We start from the raw sequence: 20159 nt of genomic DNA, 5'->3' as shown, positions 1-20159 counted from the left end.
CCAAAAACCAATAATTGGAAAATAGTGTCTTACTAACATTTGACCTTCAACTATCCATTTCTTGCTCGCCCCAGTTTTAATTCGATAAATGAATGCAAAATAGATATTTCTAGTGTGCTGATAATTAACATGTTCCTTAAATTTCTACAAGATTCAAATAATTTTTGCAGATTTAAAAAGTGTTCCTTACAGATTCTTAATAATTCACACAAACCTGATAACAACCATGTGGTAGATAATGTCAAACTGTATGTTTGTTCTTCGCATTTTCGGTGCTTATAGTGGAGGACAAACGACCAATGTCGAAAACAATCTGATGGTATATGGTGGACAAAATGTTTATTAAAGATAGCAGTACCCCTACTTCTACAGTGTGAGAGAGAGAGAAAGAGGTATGCTAGTGATGTAATCTGAAGTGTGTTGGTTGCTCATTCATGTAGTTGAGTTCAAATTCCAAACATCTCCAATTCTCAGAAGTGACTGTTACCTACCCCAGCAGTCCAAGAACTGCATCAGGTGCATTAAGTGCTTCAGCCACAGCTATGCACCTCCGAGCTTAAGATCTTCACCTTGTAACACTTAAGAATTAATGTGCACATTCAAACATAGACATACCCAGATACACAGGTAACAAATATGCGAACTAGAGTTAAACACACATGTACAAACACATGCATACACAGACAGAAAGCATTTGATAAGGTACCACACAAAAAATTAATAAGTAAAATTGAAAAAATAGGAGGAATTGAAGGCAAAATGTTGGAATGGGTGAAGGATTTCTTAACTGGGAGAAAAATGAGAGTGGTACTTAGAGACAAAAATTCGAAATGGGAAGATGTAAAAAGTGGCGTCCCACAAGGCTCTGTTTTGGCTCCTTTAATGTTTGCCATATACATAAATGATATGGATGAAGGAGTAAATTGTTAAATGAACTTTTTTGCTGACGATGCCAAATTACTCAAGAAAGTGAAAACAGAAGAAGATTGCAGATCACTACAAGATGACCTGGGAATGGAGCTGGAAATGTGAAATGAACTTCAACATCAAGAAGTGTAGCATAATGGAATTTGGAAGAGGCAAAAATAGAGTTTCAGGAAAATACACGATTGGAAACAAAGTAGTCAAAAAAGTAAACTCAGAGAGGGACCTAGGGGATCATCTCAAGTGACTTGACACCTGACAAACATACAAGTTGTTTGGAGAGACCTACAACCTATTAAGATCAATGAAAGTGGCCTTTGACTACATGGATGAGGAGATGGTTAAGAAAATAATTATTACATTGATAAGACTAAAATTAGAATATGCTATATCAATCTGGGCACCTAGCACAAAGAAAACACAAGAAAATTAGAAAGAATCCAAAGAGCAGCGACAAAAATGGCACCCACACTATCAAATTTGACATATGAACAAAGATTGGAGAAATTACAGTTGTCAACATTGGAGCAGAGAAGGGAAAGAGGCGATTTGTTGACCATTTTCAGAATTATGAAAGGGATGGAAGTTCTTGATAGAGATGACCTATTAAAATGGGACAAGAGGGAAACAAGAGGACACGAAAAGAAACTAAAGAAAGACAGTTACAGAAGAGACCTGAAAAAGAATAGTTTCCCACACAGAGTGATCGATGTCTGGAACAAATTGAACAGTGAAACAGTGAATGCCAGAACTATACACGATTTCAAGAAAAAACTGGACATGGAGAGATACGAAAACGGGTCACAACAAGCATAGCTCCCGTCCTGTAAAATACAACTAGGTAAATACCACTAGGTAAATACACACACACGTCGGACAGACGGCGAAGATTGGAGCTCAAAAAAAAAAAAAAAAAAAAAAAAAAAATTGTGGATTTCAGCGACAAGGGTACCTGTGTTGTATTAGTAGGGAAGGGGAAAGCTCGTGGTGTAGTGGGCAGGTGAAGAAAAAGGAGAAGGGGAGGAATTATTGAGAAAAATGGAAGAAAATGAGGAAGGGGAGGAATTATTGAGAAAAATGGAAGAAAATGAGGAAGGGGAGGAATTATTGAGAAAAATGGAAGAAAATGAGGAAGGGGAGGAATTATTGAGAAAAATGGAAGAAAATGAGGAAGGGGAGAAGCAGGCCCTGGAAGTCAGAAGGGGTGTACACAAAAGGTGCACAGATGACACAGGTCAAACAAGTCAGCAAAGGGATCAAAAGTAGAAATATAGATAAGAGCAGCGCAATAGAAAGTGGAGATAATTATTTCTATGTATTTAATGAGGGAGGAGAAAAACCTCCCCCGACTAGCAAGTCTAGAGGAAAACTAACAAAAATGAACGAATCATGGGGGGTTAGGTTTAGCCAACTTGCACTAATTACACAGATAGTTGATAAATTGGAAGAACTAAAGAAGGAGAATCAAAACCTAAATAAAGAAATAGAAGAATTAAAAAGACAGTTAAAAGAAGTAAAGGATGAGAATGAGGATTTAAAAAGAGGAATAATAAAGAGAATAAGGAGTCTATAGCAAAATAGGTAAAGGGTTGGAGAAAAGTTGGGGAGGATAATAAAATTGAATTTAGAGATATAATGAAACAACAGATGAAGGAACACGCTAAGAACACAGTTATTAAAGTGATGAGAGAAAAGGAGAATATAGTAAGAGACTTAGCAGATAAAAAGAAATGTATAATTATATTAGGAATGGAAGAGAAGCATAATCCAAATAGGACTACAGGAGTAAGAGATGAGAAAGAAAAGGTAAACAAGGTATTGAAATATTTCAAGAAGGTGAACAGGAAATAGGGAAAGAAATTAAAGAAATATATAGAGTAGGGAAATGCAGTATAGACAAGAACAAACCAATTATGGTTAAATTCAGGTCACAAAAGACAGCAGAGAATATCTTATCAAAAACAGGAAAACTAGCAGAAAGTGATCAGTACAAACAGGTATGGATAAAAAGAGATGAATAAAGGAAAGAGAGAAAGAGAAAACAAAAAGAATCGAAGCCAAAGAAAAAAACGAAAACAGAACAGAGTCAAAGAGAAATTCTATTGGAGAGTAGTGGATATGAAAATGAGGAAATGGTTCATATGAGAGAAAAACAAAAGGGAAACAGAAAACAGGATGGAAGTAACAGAAAATTAAAAGTGTCCATCACAAATATAGATGGTTTAAGAACAGGCTTGAATGAACTGAATGATTACCTGAAGGAAAAAGAACCGGACATAATGAGAATTGTGGAGACAAAATTGAAAGGTCCATTACCACCCAACAGTGTAGGACATGGTGTATATAATTATTGGATTAGAAACAGAGAAGTAAAACAAAGTGGTGGATTTATGTTCCTGACTAAGAAGGAAATAAATGTGAGGAATGTTACATATGGAAAGAACAGAGTGGAGATGATTATGATGGAAATAGAAGAGCAGGAAGCTTGTGGTAAATTACGTGCCTCCTAAAACGGTTTAATGGGAAGAGAGAAAACACAAGAACATGTTAGATGACACAAGGATAACACTAAATAAGATAATGGAAGATGGAGGAAGAATAGATATATGGATGTCTTTAATTGTAAAGAAATCTGCTTGGAAGAGATGACAGCGAGGGGTGGAGACGACCTATAGGGAAATGTACTACTTGATGTGATTATTGAACATACAATGACACAATGGATACAAGAGAATACTAGGTTTAGAAATGAGGAATAGCTATCGAGATTAGACCTAATAATCACACGAGAACCTGAAATAGTGGACAAGATTGAATATAAGACACACTAAGTAAAAGTGACCACATATTAGTTAAACTGGAACTAAATGAAGAAAATACATGGGAAAAATGAACAATATAGAAAGGGAAGAATGATGTATGGAAAAATATTTTTTTATAAAATGAGTTTTTTTTCTTTTCAAAAAGCAGACTGGGAAAGGGTATACAAAGAGCAACAATAGAAGAGAAATGGAAATTTTTGACAAAAATTTATAAAGGAGTGGAAAAGTATGTTCCAAGACAAAAACTAGGAAAAGGACATGTAGAATGTTGGTACAACAAAAGATGTAGCGAGTTAAAAGGTAAAAGGGATAAAGCTTGTATAAAATGGAGGAAAGACGAAAAATGGAAAATATATAGAAACCAATATGTACAAGTGTGCAGAGAAGAAAAGAGAAAATACGAAAAGGATGTCATAGAAAAATGTAAAGATCAACCAAAACCATTTTATAGATTTGTAAAAAACAAACTGAAAAACAAACAAGAATTAGTGAAACTACGACAAGGAGGAATTGAATGCACAGAGGAAATAGAAACGGCAGAAATTATGAACAAGCATTTTAAATCTGTGTTTACGAGGGAGAACATACAACTTAGAGATGTCGAATGGGAGGGAAAAGCGCCCCCCTCCCCCAATGAAAGAGATAGAAGTAACAAAGAATGAAATAATGAATCACTTGAGTAATGTCGATGTTAGAAAATCCTATGGTCCAGATGAAATGGCAAACTGGATTTTGAGAGAATGCAGGAACGAACTAACAGACAAAATACATAGTCTAATAAACAGTTCATTGAAAGAAGGAAACACTCCAGATGATTGGAAAAGAACAAATATAGTACCAATATATAAGGGGGAAACAAAGAAGATCCTACAAACTATAGACCTGTCTCTCTTACAAGTATGGTAATTAAAATTTGCGAAAGAATGATCAAAATAAGATGGGTAAAGCATTTGAAAAAAAAAACAATGTACTAAATCCGAGGTGGTTTGGATTTAGACAAGGAAGATCATGCGTCACAAACTTGATGTGTTCCTATTCAAGACTAATAGGTATGATACAAGAAAGAGATGGATGGGCTGATTGTGCCTTTCTAGACCTGAAAAAAAAACTTTTGATAAGGTGCCACATAAGAAATTGCTAAAGAAATTAGAAACTAAAGGAGGAATACAGGACAAACTACTTAAGTGTATGGAAGACTTCTTGCGGAAAAGGAAAAGGAGAGTGGTGATAAGAGACAAACATTCCAATTGGGATGAGGTGATTAGTGGAGTTCCACAAGGAACAGTTTTGGCCTCAATAATGTTTGCTATATATATATATATATATATATATATATATATATATATATATATATATATATATATATATATATATACATACATACATATACCAAGGCTTTTTCCCCCTTCCAAGGGAGGTAGCCAAAAAGGGAAAGGCATAAAAACACTCCCACCCATTTCATCCCTAAATACACTCCACACCCCTCCCACCCTTCCTCTCATCTGAGCACCTCCTGGATGATGGGTCATCCCTGCACCCTGCCCACCGCCCTGGGTCAGAAGCAGTGTCGCAAGACACAGTACATCCACAGCAAGGCCGCTTCATTTAATCGGCGACCCCCCCTCTCCGTCCCCCTTTGCTGGAGTAGTGTAATATAAGGCGAGGACGGGGAGAAATCCCTTCGGGCTGCGTCAAAATTTACTCACACATACTACCCCACCCCCCGCCCATTCCTCCTCATGCAGTCACATCATCATCCATATACAACCATTCTCCACTCACCTCTGTCTTCCGTCCTCTCCCTTCCTTCCTCAACAGACATTCCCCTCTTCCCCAAAGCCCCCTTCACCCCATCCATCCACCTCATCCTAGGACGTCCCCTCATGTTCACTCCCTCCACATCTGCCTTCCATACCTCTTTTACTAGTCTTTCTTCACTCATTCTTTCCATGTGTCCAAACCATCCTAATATTCTTTCATCAACCCTATCTCCCAAATCCTTTTTCACCCCTGTTCTCCTCCTCACCTCCTCATTTCTCACTCTATCCAGCCTAGTAACCCCCACCATACTTCTCAGACACCTCATCTCAAACACATTCAAACTCCTTCTCTCTTCTTCTCTTATGTTCCACGTTTCTGCCCCATACAGTGCTGTTGGCACAATCACTCCTTCATACAGTCTCCTCTTCACATCCATTCCCAAATGTCTATTCCTCATTACACTCTTTAAACCACCAAGGCATTTACTCGCTTCTCTCAATCTACATTCTACCTCCACCTTCACTCCACCTTTTCCTGCTACACTTGCACCCAAGTATCTAAAACTATCCACTTCCTCCAGTCGCTCTCCCTTAATGTTCACTTCCAGTCTACTGCCACTTTCACCCCTTGTACATCTCATCACCTTACTTTTACCCACATTTATCTTTAGCTTTCTTCTATCACATACTCTCCCAAACTCTGCCACCAGCTTCCTCAATCCCTCCTCTGACCCTGCCACAAGCGCAGTGTCGTCCGCAAACAACAGCTGGCTCACCTCCCACTTTTCTCCATTTTCTTTAACCATCTCCAATCCCTGACTCACTACCCTAGCATTCACCTCTCGCACCACCCCATCCATGTATAAGTTGAACAGCCAGGGCGACATAACGCATCCTTGACGAAGTCCCACCTTTACTTCAAACCACTCACTCTCTCCATTTCTAATCCTAACACATGCTCTACTACTCTCATAAAAACTCTTGACAGCTCCCAAAAGCTTTCCTCCTATCCCATAAATCTGCATAACCTCCCACAGTGCCTTTCTGTCTACCCTATCATAAGCCTTTTCCAGATCCATAAAAGCCCAAAAAACATCCTTCCCCTTTCCTATAGCTTTCTCACATATCTGTCTTACCACAAAGATCTGATCTACACATATATACATATATATATTAATGATATGGATGAAGGAATTGAAAGTTATATGAGCTTCTTCGCAGACGATGCAAAAATGTTGAAAAAAGTGAGTACTGAAGTCAGTCGCTGCAGAGTGATCTCAATAAAGTATGGGAATGGACTAGGAAGTGGGAGATGAAATTCAATATTAAGAAGTGTAGTATAATGGAATTTGGAATAAGCAAAAAAAGAATAGTGGGATCATATACATTGGGAGAGGAGGAAATTAAAAAAGTGGAAAAAGAGAAGGACCTATTATTATGAATAATATGTCCCCTGAGAAACATATAGAAAAAATTGGAGAAACTTATAATCTAATAAGAACAATCAAAGTGACATTTACATACCTGGACGAAGAAATGGTGAAGAAAATACTATTCACTTTGATAAGACCAAAATTGGAGTATGCAGCGACTTCATGGTCACCAAGTACAAAAAAAAAAAAATTGTATAGCAAAACTTGAAAGAATACAAAGAGCAGTTACGAAATTGGCACCAGCGCTCTCAGAACTATCATATGAGGAGAGGCTGGCAAAACTTGAACTACAGACATTAGAGCAAAGAAGAGAGAGAGGAGACTTGATAACTATTTATAGGATCTAATAAAATGGGGTTGTAGAGATACAAGAGGACATAGAAAGAAAATCATGAAAGACAATTCTAGAAGATACCTGAAAAATAACAGCTTTCCCCACAGGATAATAGACGTTTGGAACAAGTTAGATTAGAATGTGGTGTATGCAAAAACGATACACGAATTTAAAAACAGTCTAGATAAAACGAGATATGGAGACGGGACACCACAAACATAGCTCCCCTTCCCGTAAAATAGAACTAGGTAAATGCAACTAGGTAAATACACACACATCGTCGGATTGACGGCGAAGATTGGAACTCCGGAAAAAAAGCAACTTTCGTAGATTTCAGTGACGAGGGAGTACCTGTGTTGTATTAGTGGGGAAGGGGAAAACTCGTGGGGTACTGGGCAGGTAAAAAAAATTAAGGGGGGCATTATTGAAGAAAATGGAAGGAAATGAGGAAGGGGATGAACATGCCTCAAACGCCAGAAGAAGTGTAAAGAACAAACGATGTGCAGACGACACAGCTGATGTCGAACAAGTAAGGGAATTAAAAATAAGAATATAGATAAGAGCGGCTCAATGGAAATTGCAGATCAATATTTCTATGGGTTTAATGATGGAGGAGAAGACAAATTCCCCCCGATTAGCAAGTCTAGAAGAAAAATTAACAAAAATGAACGAATCATTGGAGGTTAGGTTTAGTCATCTCGCAACAATTACACAGAGTTGATAGAAAGATGAAGGAACACACTCAGGATACAGTTTTTAAAGTGATGAGAGAAAAGGAGAATATAGTAAGAGACTTAGCAGATAAAAAGAAATGTATAATTATATTAGGAATGGAAGAGAAGCATAACTCCAAATAGGACTGCAATAGTAAAGCAAAAGAAAGAAAAAGTAAACAAGGTATTAAAAATATTTCAAGAAGGTGAACAACAAATAGAGAAAATTGAAGAAATATGTAGACTAAGGAAATACAATGTAGACAAGACCAGACCAATTAAGGTTAAATTCAGGTCACAAAAGACAGCAGAGAATGTCTTATCAAAAACAGGAAAACTAGCAGAAAGTGATCAGTACAAACAGGTATGGATAAAAAGAGAAATTAATAAAGAGGAAAGAGAGGAAGAGAAAACAAAAAGAATCGAAGCTAAAGAAAAAACGAGAACAGAACAGAGTCAGACAAAGAGAAATTCTATTGGAGAGTAGTGGATATGAAAGTGAGGAAATGGTTCATATGAGAGAAAAACAAAAGGGAAACAGAAAACAGGATGGAGGTGGCAGAAAATTAAAATTGGCCTTCACAAGTATAGAAGGATTAATAACAGGCTTGAATGAACCGAATGATTACTTGATGGAAAAGGAACCTGACAAAATGGGAATTGTGGAGACAAAATTGAAAGGTCCATTATCACCCAAAAGTGTAGGACATGGTGCATATAATTATTGGATTAGAAACAGAGAAGTAAAACAAAGTGGTGGAGTTATGTTCCTGACCAAGGAAATATATGTGAGAAATGTTACATATGGAAAGAACAGAGTGGAGATGATTATGATGGAAATAGAGGACAGGGACAAGAAGAGCAGGAAAACAACTTACTAAATCCAACAGTTATAGAAGGGACTTGAAAAAGAACAGCTTTCCCCACAGAGTAATATAAATCTGGAACAAGTTGGACGAAAAAATGGTGTGGGCAAAAACAATTCATGAATTTAAAAACAGTTTAGATAAAATGAGATATGAAGACGGGACTCCACGAGCATAGTTCCTCTTCTCGTAAAATACAACTAGGTAAATAGACAGATGTACAACAAACCTGATCTGCTTCCATTTGAGACTAATAGAAATAATACAAGAGAGGGATGGATGGGCAGACTGTTCCTATCTAGACCTACAAAAAGCATTTGATAAGGTACCACACAAGAAATTAATAAGAAAAATAGAATCAATAGGTGGCATCGGAGGTAAATTATTGGAATGGATGGAAGACTTCCTGACTGGGAGAAAAATGTGGGTAATAATTAGAGACATATACTCGAAATGGAAATAAATGATAAGTGGTGTCCTGCAAGGGTCGATGCTGGCTCCAATCATCTTTGCCATATATATAAACGACATGGATGAAGGAGTGGGCTATTATCTGAATTTCTTCGCAGATGACGCAAAAATATTAAAGAAAGTGATAACAGAGGAGGATTGTGAATCATTACAATCAGACCTGGACAAAATCTGGAAATGAACTCAAAAGTGGGAAGTGAACTTCAATGTCAAGAAATGTAGTATAATGGAGTTTGGAAAAAAGTAAAACAGGATATCAAAAAATTATAAAATTGGTGAAGAAGAAATAAAAAAAAAGTAAACTCTCAAAGAGACCTTGGAGTAATAATCAGCAAAGACATGACACCGGACAAACATATCAACAAAATAGTCGGAGAAACCTTCAACCTATTAAGGTCAATGAAAGTGGCATTTGACTATTTGGACGAAGAAATTATTAAAAAATATTAGTTACATTAACAAGACCAAAAGTGGAATACGCAGCGACACTATGGACACCCAGTGCTAAAAATATAAAGAAATTATAAAGAATACAGAGAGCAACGACAAAGCTGGCACCAGGTATTTCCAAATTAACATACGAACAAAGATTATCCAAATTGGAACTACCAACACTAGAGCAGAGAAGAGAAAGAGGTGATCTACTGACTATAGAATCGTGAAAGGAATGTAAATCCTTGATAGGAATGATATACTAAAAAGTGATAGTGGAAAAACAAGAGGACACGAAAATAAAATAAAAAAGGATAACTATAGAAGAGATCTGAAAAAATAACTTCTCACACAGACAGATATTTGGAATAATCTAGATAAAGAAACTGTGTGCAAACACTATTCAAGATTTTAAGAAAAAAATTGATGCTAAAAGATACAAAGACGGGTCACTACGAGCATAGCTCCCTTCTCGTATAATACAACTAGGTAAATACACACACGCACGCAAAGAAGAGAAAGAGGAGATCTACTGACTATTTATAGAATCATGAAAGGAATGGAAATCCTAGAGATGATTTATTGAAGTTGGACAACATTAAAACAAGAGGACATGACAAAAAAAAAAAAAAGGATAATTGCAGAAGAGATCTGAAAAAGAATAGCTTCCCACACAGTGGTGGTGGATACCTGGAATGAATTAGATAAAACAACAGTGTGTGCAAACACTATTCAAGAATTTAAGAAACTTTTGCTGAAAGATACAAAGGTGGGTCACCACAAGTATAGCTCCCTTCCCGTATAATACAACTAGGTAAATACAGAGAGAGAGAGAGAAAGAGAGAGAGAGAGAAAGGGTGAGTGGGTACAAAAATAGGTACTAATTTGAGGCTAGGTATGTGTTGCTTCTTTCCTGTGTACTAGAATTAGGTAAACAGTCAGTAGTATGGTTCCCACACAGTGAAGGATATAAGATAGAGAGAATACCAAAGGTAGCAACCATACTGGTCCCCAGCATGGAAGATGAACCATATGAGGGAAGACTAAAAGCACTGGGTCTGCCAACTTTGAAAGATCGAAGAGGAAGAGGTGATGTATATAGTATTCAGGTCACTAAAGGGGATAGATTGCAGAAATCTTCTGATTAAAGATGAGAGGATTTTATAAGGTCATGGAAGCAAATTAAGAATCCACATGTCTAAAGGATATGAAGAAATATTTTCCATAAATGCATAAATACCTGGACTAGGTTAAGGCCCATACACACGATCAAGCATTGCCCGTCTACCAGGCAAAGGCTGTATTGTACACAAGGGTGGTGGTTGGCAACAGGCACACACGGGGTCGGCAGCTAGCGACGGTCGGCAACAAACCCTCAGGTGCCAGGCATTGTCTGGTGATGTGGGTAAAATACGGGCACGCGCAAGGGAAATCCAGTCATTTGCCCACCTAATTTGCCCGAGTGACAGGCATTTAGCAAGTGCCCATCGGGCAATGCTTGATCGTGTGTATGGGGCTTTAGGAAATGATATAGCCCAAGCTCATGCAATACACGAGTTCAAATCTACAATAGATATAATTGGAAATAGAAGATATAGATTAAATTAGAAACGTACGTGAATTTGAGTCAGGTAAATAAATAGGAACAAATCCAATGAACAAATACAGGCATGAATCCTCTGATTCCCACAACTATAATTGCTTTACCGTGACAAGAATGATTTCTTGAACATGCACACTCCTCGCACTGCTAGCAAATCCACGCACATCTAAATGTACCTTATGGCCAGGACCTCCAAGAGAAGTCTTTTTAGACAGAACAAAACCCATTTGGGGCCCCTAAGACTTGCAAAATTATTTTGAAAAAAAAAAAAAAAAAAATTGAGGCTAATTAATTCACATTAGAATACATCACACTAGCTCACCAAATCCTTGAGGGCAAACCAGTTTTATCACCGAGATTAATTTCGCTACGTTATTCCGAGTTTGTTAGTAACAAACACTCAAATGTTCCTTCAGTCTCGAGACCCTCTGTAGCTCTCGGGCCCTGGAACAATGTATGTGCTGGACTCACTTCTCATAGGCCCCGCTTATGGCAAATAGTAAAACACTCAAAAAGAAAGTAAAGAAAACTCGTTCAAGATAAAAATCCACACACACAGACGCACGCGCGCGCGTACATACACGCACTGCATGTACACGCACTGCATATACATGTAATGCATATACACATAATGCATATACACGCAATGCATATACACGCACTGCATATACACATAATGCATATACACGCAATGCATATACACGCACTGCATATACACGCAATGCATATACACGCTCTCACAATTCCCACCCACCTCATTGTGTTTGAACTTGTTTCTACTTAAAATCCTCGTCTCATTCCTTCTTTATCACCTATCATTCTGACCTACTTATCAACCCTGTTTGCCTTAATCAACTGTCTCCTCCCATTAGTTTCGTCTTCCATTCCCTAATTTCTAGGTTTCTATTCTTCCTCCATTTGCAAATTTTCGTTAATTCCATCCTCCCCATTACTCCTTTTCAATTCTTTCTTACCACCTCCTGCAGCTATAATTCTTTCTTTGTACTTACATTCTGCTGGTAATCTTTTTTTTTCCTTCTCTCCCATTCTCCTCCCTAGTTTCCCTAGTATTTCTTTAGTTTCGCTTCTAGTTCAAAACCTGTAATTTATTTTCCAAACGTCTTCTTCATTCTCCACTTCCTCTTTTCTTCCATTCTATTATTTGTCCCACATTTCCCATTCTCTATTCTTTTCTTCTTGTACACTTTATTTATCCCCTTTTCTTCCCAAATATTCTCTTTCCCTGTCCCTCAAAATGTGAACCTTCATTTTCATCATGTCTTCTTCCTCTATCCTCCATTTCCTGCCTCTCAGTTTCTATTCTGCCATTAGTTGTCCCTCATTTCCAATTCTCCACCCTCATCTTTTTCCTGTACAATTTCATTATCTCCTTGTCTAATATTCCTTTTCTTTAAATTTGCACCATTATTTCTCTCCCTAGCTTGGATATGTGTATGAGTGTATTCAGTATGAGCAAGTAGATTTAAAGTTCATTTTTGTAGGATTTCTGGTCTCAAGACAACTTGACATCTGGATTGGTTTTATGGGGACAATCCCACAAAGTTTTGATATCATGGGGTCACCAGGACCATGAAGATAATCAAATCAAGATTAAGCTAAACCATTTTTGAGGTCAAAAACTGCAAAAATGATAATGTAGTGTTTGAAGCTTCTTTTTTTCTTTTTTCTTTTTTTTCTTTTTGCTAAGGAGTACCCTTGTCAAAGAACACAAGGTCCTGCACTAAATTCATAACATTCAGGATGCCTGGTTGACAAACAATGGCAAGTCTAATTTTTTTCCTGCCAATAGCTTTAGTTTCCTCTGTACATGTCAACAGTTTAGCATTTTGTGCTTCAGATATTCAGTGATTATTCTTGATTGATGTCACCCTTTACAGCTCGGATGTGCTACTGTAAGATGCTGGCTTTCACTTTTATTCAAAATGCACGAGTATTCATGATTACTTGCAGAGATCAGTATGCTATGCAGTCATTTATCGGCACATGGTTATGCAAATTACTAACCTACTTGTTTCACCTTGACTCGTTTGTTGAAGCGGATTGATACACACGCATACACGACTCGATGGTGCGGTGGTAGCGATCGCGGCTGCCACTATGGCGGTCCGGGTTCGAATCGTGCCCAGGGCTGAAATAATTTCACTATCGCTGCGCTGTGGGTTGTTACTCCAACTCTCGTGGGCGGGGAGTTGGGTGTGTGTGTGGGGGGGGTGTAAGGAAACAGCATTACCCATAGATCAGTCATATATAAGATCTGAGCTCTCTTCCGAAAGGGAAATAGCTGTCAATCACGAGTCCAGCACGTGATCCAAGACCATGGGGGTGAATCACACACACACACATATGCACATAATCTAAACACCAGGGAGGAAAAAGAGGGTAGGTGTCTTACTCTTTGGATACCAAGAAGAATACAACACCTCATGGAAGTTACATCAAGAAAAAGAAATGCAAATGATTAGGGAAATTACATCAACAACTCGAGGGAAGGACTTGGATGTAACAGACCAGATTGAGAGCATGTATAGATTAGGAAAGTATAAGAAATTGTGCACATCCAATGAAAATAAAGTTCAAGTCACAAGACATGGCAAAAGAAGTCATCAGCAAATCTTGGAAGCTAGCACGAGAAGAAAGGTTAAAAATAGTTGGATGAGGAAAGATGTTAGCGAAGAGGAATGAGGAAAGATAAAAGCTTTTTGGTGGAAGGCAAAGCCAAAAATAATAGGAGGATCAAAGAAGATTTTTTTTTTTTCCGAGAATTGTCAATTAGAAGGTGAGGAAATGGTTTCTAAGAAAACAAGGCAGTATTGCAAAGTATGCACTACAAGGAAACTTAGAATAGCATATAGTAATGCTGATGGTTTACTATCAGCTAGGTTGGAGATAAATGACTACCTAAGGATAAATGAGCCTGATATATTGTCTGGAGACTGGGAGTGTTGATAAAAGACAGTCTGTCACCTGACAAACATATCAGCAGGATTTTGGGAGAGACATATGGACTACTGCAGAAGATTAAGGTGACGTTCCATTATATGGATGAAGAGATGATAGATAGAACATTGAAACCCTATGTCCAAGACTGTAATATGCGTTGATAGTATGAGTGAAGGATACAAGAAAGCTTGAGAGAATACAAAGGACAGCAACCTAACTAGTCCTTAGCCTAGCAGATAAACCATACGAAGAAAGACTAGAAGTACTGGGTCTACCAACTTTGAAAGATCAAAAGAGAAAGAGGTGACATTAGTGGTCAGGTCACCAATGGGGTAGATTGCATTGATAGAAAAGATCTGATTAAAGATGGGAGGGCTTTAAGGGGGCATGGAAGTAAATTAAGACCACATGTCAAAAGGATTTTAAATGATTTTCCATATGTATATACATGTGGAATAGCTTGGGTGATATAGCCCAAGCTCAAACAATACACAAGTTCAAATCTAGATATAATTGGAAATCAAAGATATAGATTAAGTTGGAACCATACATGAATCTGAGTCTAGCTACTTTAGAAAATTAGAGAATAGGAGATGGGACCCAATGAGCGTTGCTCCTTTCCTGTATATTACAGTTAGGTAAATACACATGCACATATGTACATATACATATACAAATTTACACACTCGGTGGCGCGGTTGGTAGAGTCTCGGACTGTCACTACGGCAGTCCGGGTTCGAATCCTGCCCAGGGCTGAAATAATTTCAGTATCGCTGCGCTTCGAGTCGTTACTCCAACTCTCGTGGGCGGGGAGTTGGGTGTGTGTGTGCGTGTAAGGTCACAGCATTACCCATAGATCGGTCTTACGAGTTCTGAGCTCTCTTCCGGGAGGGAAATAAGATGTCGATCACGAGTTCAACACGTGATCTAAAGACCAAGGTGAAATGCACTCACAGGTAAACAGTTTGGTTACAGAATTAAGATTGTATGCTTCAAATATTTTGATTTTGAGACAAAATTGCTGACCTACAACAGTAGAGAAATGGGTGGGTGAGCTGTACCTGAACTTCAATAAAGCCATTGGCCAAGTGTCACATTAGAGACTATTTGGAAACTAGAACCTAAGAGTGACATCATAGTCACCATGATGGAATGGATGCAAGAAGTTTTTATTGGAAACCAACTGAGAATGGTGGTGGCAAGGGGAGAAGCAAAGAATTGGTGCTGGCAAATTGTATTCTTAAACCATAGGAATTCCTTCCATACTGGGTGGTATATTTACTCCTGTTCTGAATGGCACTAAGCTGTCTTAGCTACCTCCGTAGCACAGCTCCCTTTAATGCATTTGTTTGTATTTGACATATTTCTGCAGATCACTCTTCCCAGAAGGGACTATTTTGTAGTAGGTAGGATTTTTTCTTAATTTGATAGCCTTAGATTAATTTCATGTTCCCGATGCCATGTTGATTACAATGTACCAACTCTTACCAATGAGGGCCCTGGTATTGAAACATATTCCAGTCTTGGACAGATCAGGGTTTTGAGTTTTGATCATCTCTTCACCTACATAGTGAAATGACACTTTGATCTTCTGTAGTAGTCCTTATGCCTCTTCCACAATCCTACTGATGTCTGTCAAGTGAAAGGTTGTCTTTTATCAACACTACCAAATCTTTCTCCAGTTTTGCATTTGTAATGTTTACTTCCCAAGGAGTAGTTTAAGGGTGATCTTTTGCCACCATTGCCCATTCCAGTACTTTCAATTTTTTGGTATTTAACTTCATATCCCATTCTCATTTCCATGCAAAAATAGTGTCTAGATATTCTTGCAATAGTCTATCCTCATTTTCACTTCTTATGATTTTTTCATTGTCTGCAAACATGTTGGAATAGTTGTTGTTTTTTCCATTATGTCATTGGCATCGACAATAAACATTACTGGTGCAAGCATTGACCCTTTTAGTACTCTGCTCGTTACCGGTGTCCGGCTTGAGGTTTTTTATGATTGATCTTGTGTATCCTTCCATAATTTTTTCACCCATTCCAGTAGTTTGCCTCTCAGTCCTCCGTGCTCCAGTTTTCACACGAGTCGACTGTGAGGTACTTTATCAAAACTCGAAGTACAGTCCTTCCACCCCTCTCTTGCAGTGCATCAATCATTGAGTAAAAGCTTAAAAGGTCTGACACACACGACCTTCTAGATCTGAAGCCAAACTGACTGTCAGAATCCTCATCTTTTCAAGATGTTTGGTGTATGGATATTTTACAATCTTTTCAATTAATTTCACTATTGTGCTGGTCAGTGATACTAGCCTATAATTTAGCGGTGTCGCCTTACTTGCGCCATTGTGAATTGGCACCACATTTACCCTTTTCCTATCAAGCTGCACAATGCATCTTTCAATGAACATGTTATAAGAATGAATCTTATATGCTAGTTGTTCCTAACATCGTTTAAGTATCCAGTTTGAGATCCCATTACTTCCTGAAGTTTTTGTCGTATCCAATGATCTCAAGAGACTGAGAACTACCCTCACTTCTATATTTACATCCTCTAAACCTGGTTTTTTGCTCCACTCACTTTCCTCCAAAAAAGTACTCTTTTATGAAGACAAATTGGAAATTTTCATTATTTCTACCCCGAGTTGAGGCTTCTTCAAAAGACTTCGCCACCCACTATTAAATTAGTGGTTACTTTCTTGTATCTACCAATTATAAACCTGTAAAACAGTTTTGTTTTATCTTTACATTTATCTACTAGACCTCTTTCAAAGTTGCTTTCTTCCTCCCTGCAAATTCTTGTATATCCATTCCTAGCTTGTTTGTTAAGCTTTTTTTTTTTTTTATTGCTTCTTCTCTTCCTCGGTTTTCTCAAAGTCACGCCCTTGGCCTTTTTTTGCAATCTGTTTTTAAGCCAGTATTGTTTCTGCTTCAACCTTCCATGAGTTTTTGGCACATGTTTGTACACTCCCCAGTTGTAAATGCCAAATAGGATTTCCCATTTCCTCCTTATTCTTGAAGTATTTATGAATTCCTCCCAGTTTGCTTCTTCAAAGAAATTTTTCAACCCTAAGTAATCTGCTTTCCTTAAATTGAGTCTCCCTTGCCTGTGTAATTTATTCCTTGGCTTTCTTAATCCAGCTGAAACTAAACTATTACATGGCCACTTTTTCCTTTGGGGGCAAAGGTAGTTCAGTGAGTTGATGTCTGGTTCTTTGGTTAGTAACAGATATAATCTTGTGGGAATGTCTTCTCCTTTTACCCACCTCACTTTCTTTACCCATTGGGTCACTGTGTTCTCCATTGCTATACTTAACAGGATATTTCCCCAGGAATCAGTTTTGCTGCTTGCTTCCCATTCCTCCCAGCTGACCTCACTGCAATGAAAATCTCCAGTGAAGACTATATTGCTAGTTTGGTATTTTTCTTTAGGAAATATTCAGCTTCATTCAAAGCTCTTGTCTTGGTGGGGTGGAGGGACATAAATCACCATGAATACTTATCCTGTCCTTTAGTACTGATTTTTAGGTGAATTGCTTCAGTCTTGCCTTCACACAGATTTGCTGCTTCCAATTCTATGTCTCTTCTCACCATAAACATTACCCCTCGTGTTTGTGGTGGGGTGCGTGCGTGTGTGGTGTACGTGCATGCATGTGGTGTGCGTGCGGATGTGTGGTGTGCTTGCATGTGGTGTGTGTGCGGGTGCGTGGTGTGCGTGTGTGTAGGGTGTGTGGTATATGTGCGTGTGTGTGGTGTGTGGTATACGTACGTGTGTGTGGTGTGCGTGTGTGGTGTGGTGTGGTGTGCGTGTGTGTGGTGTGGTGTGCGTGTGTGTGGTGTGGTGTGCATGCGTGTGTGTGGTGTGGTGTGCGTGTGTGTGGTGTGGTGTGCGTGTGTGTGGTGTGGTGTGCATGCGTGTGTGTGGTGTGGTGTGCGTGTGTGCATGTGTTGTGTGGTGTGCATGCGTGCGTGATGTGCGTACGTGGTGTGCGTGGGTACGTGGTGTGGTGTGCGTGCGTGTGTGGTGTGCGCGCGTGTGTGGTGTGCGTGCGTGTGTGGTGTGCGCGCGTGTGTGGTGTGCGCGCGTGTGTCGTGGTGTGCATGCGTGCGTGCGTGATGTGGTGTGTGGTGTACATGCGTGCATGTGTTGTGTGGTGTGCATGCGTGCGTGCGTGGTGTGGTGTGCGTGCGTGGTGTGGTGTGCGTGCGTGTGTGTGGTGTGCCTGCATATGTGTGGTGTGCGTGCGTGTGTGTGGTGTGCCTACATATGTGTGGTGTGCGTGCGTGCGTGCACATATGTGGTGTGCATGCGTGTGTGTGTGTGTGTGTGTGTATGGTGTGCATGCGTGTATGGTGTGTGTGTGCGGTGCGTATGTATGGTACACGTGTGTAAGTGTGGATGTCTGGTGTGAGTGCGTATGTGTGGTGTGCGTGTGTGGGTGTGCGTGCGTGTGTGTGGTGTGCGTGCGTGTGTGTGTGGTGTGTGTGTGTGTGCATGCGTGAAGTGTCCTATAGACTGGACTGCACGCAGTGCCCTTAGATGCCTAAGTTCTCAGTGACATCCCCACCCCCTTCCGCCATATTGGCTTGCGAAATGATTAAAAATATTTTAGATTTTTTTTATCTAATGTCCCTATTGCAGAAAGGACAAGGGGAAAATATATCTGTTGATTCTAACGCAAAATTCGTATTATATTACAGTAAAATATTCAGGGCTCCTTTGACCTTTTTTTTTTATTATAATTATTTTGTCAGTCTTGTGGTCGGCATGTCCAGACTAGAACTGGCGCCCCCCTAATGTACCGCCACGGGGCCCCGACTGCACGAGCTCTCTAAGCTCCAATCCGAGCAGGTAATAGTTGGCAAGACAATATTAATTTGTGACGAGTAGACTCGCTGCTTCACTGTATTTTTTCTTTTCTTTTCTTAATAAAGACAAGTCTGGATGAGGGAAGTTGCCTCGATGAGACATTCTTGCTTGAGCCTGTCTTTATCACAATAAAAAAAAAAAACACTTTCTGTTCACCATGCCCATCACACAAAGCAGTACTTATCCCTAAAAGCCTAGGTCATATTTCGTATTGTGATACATATGTATCGCATTCCACAGTACATCCAAATTGAGACGAGGACATTTCTGTTTATGGTATATGATGACTTGGCAGCCGCGTATGCTGCACTCTGTACGCAAGTGATCAAAACCACATAGTGTGGCTTTCATTTGCCCTTATGACGTCTTTTCCCACTCGCTAGAAATTATTTACACGTCAGTGGTCAGGGAAAGTTGAAATTAACAAGCAGGAAATTGTGTATTTTTTCAGTGTCCCAAAATACAAACGGCAACAAACCTACGATCCACATGCACTTAAAAATCGCATTTGCTAATGTTACCCCTGTAGTTTACTGGTTTTCTCTAATTAAATGTACGTTTTCTTTGATACAGAGGTTGCAGTCGGGCAGTCTGCGAGTGGTTGTGGAGCACTAGCAGGCAGTTCAATGGTTGCTGGAATAATAATATTGGCAGCTTTTCTCTCCTAAAGAACAACATGTTGTAGGTCCCCTACACTGTAAGTGGATAAAGTTTTACTTGTACTTTGCAGGCTTATGCTACCTAAAGGCACTTTGAATTTGTCATTCTTTCCTATGAAAATTAAGTTTCCTCAGAAAACACTATTTTTATTCCCGTACTCTGCAGTACGCACTTTCATTATTAGTTGTTTATACTAGCAGTGGGGGAAATTAGATTAATAAATTTAATTGGATACTATTAGACCTCTGCCATGCCATCTACAGATGTAGGCAGCTGCCGATCAAAAATTATATATAATCTTAGAGTACGG

General features: G+C 38.9%; 1 protein-coding gene across 4 annotated transcripts in view; it reads left to right on the top strand.

Moving 5' to 3' along the window:
* The window catches only part of LOC143027680 (protein amalgam-like), a 56344-nt gene that overhangs the window by 23298 nt on the left and 12887 nt on the right, over nucleotides 1-20159 (top strand). For all 4 annotated transcript variants that reach the window (XM_076189116.1, XM_076189115.1, XM_076189114.1 and 1 more), the window contains one exon: nucleotides 19763-19886. In XM_076189116.1, coding sequence (XP_076045231.1) covers nucleotides 19763-19857 — 95 coding nt within the window. In that variant the 3' untranslated portion in view covers nucleotides 19858-19886. The remainder of the gene's footprint in view (nucleotides 1-19762; nucleotides 19887-20159) is intronic.

This window comes from Oratosquilla oratoria, chromosome 8 (assembly GCF_046742065.1).
Source record: "Oratosquilla oratoria isolate Oo_2021 chromosome 8, ASM4674206v1, whole genome shotgun sequence".
Classification (NCBI taxonomy): Eukaryota; Metazoa; Arthropoda; class Malacostraca; order Stomatopoda; family Squillidae; genus Oratosquilla; species Oratosquilla oratoria.
Note: the sequence above shows the minus strand (reverse complement) of the source record. Positions and strands in the feature narration are given on the sequence as shown.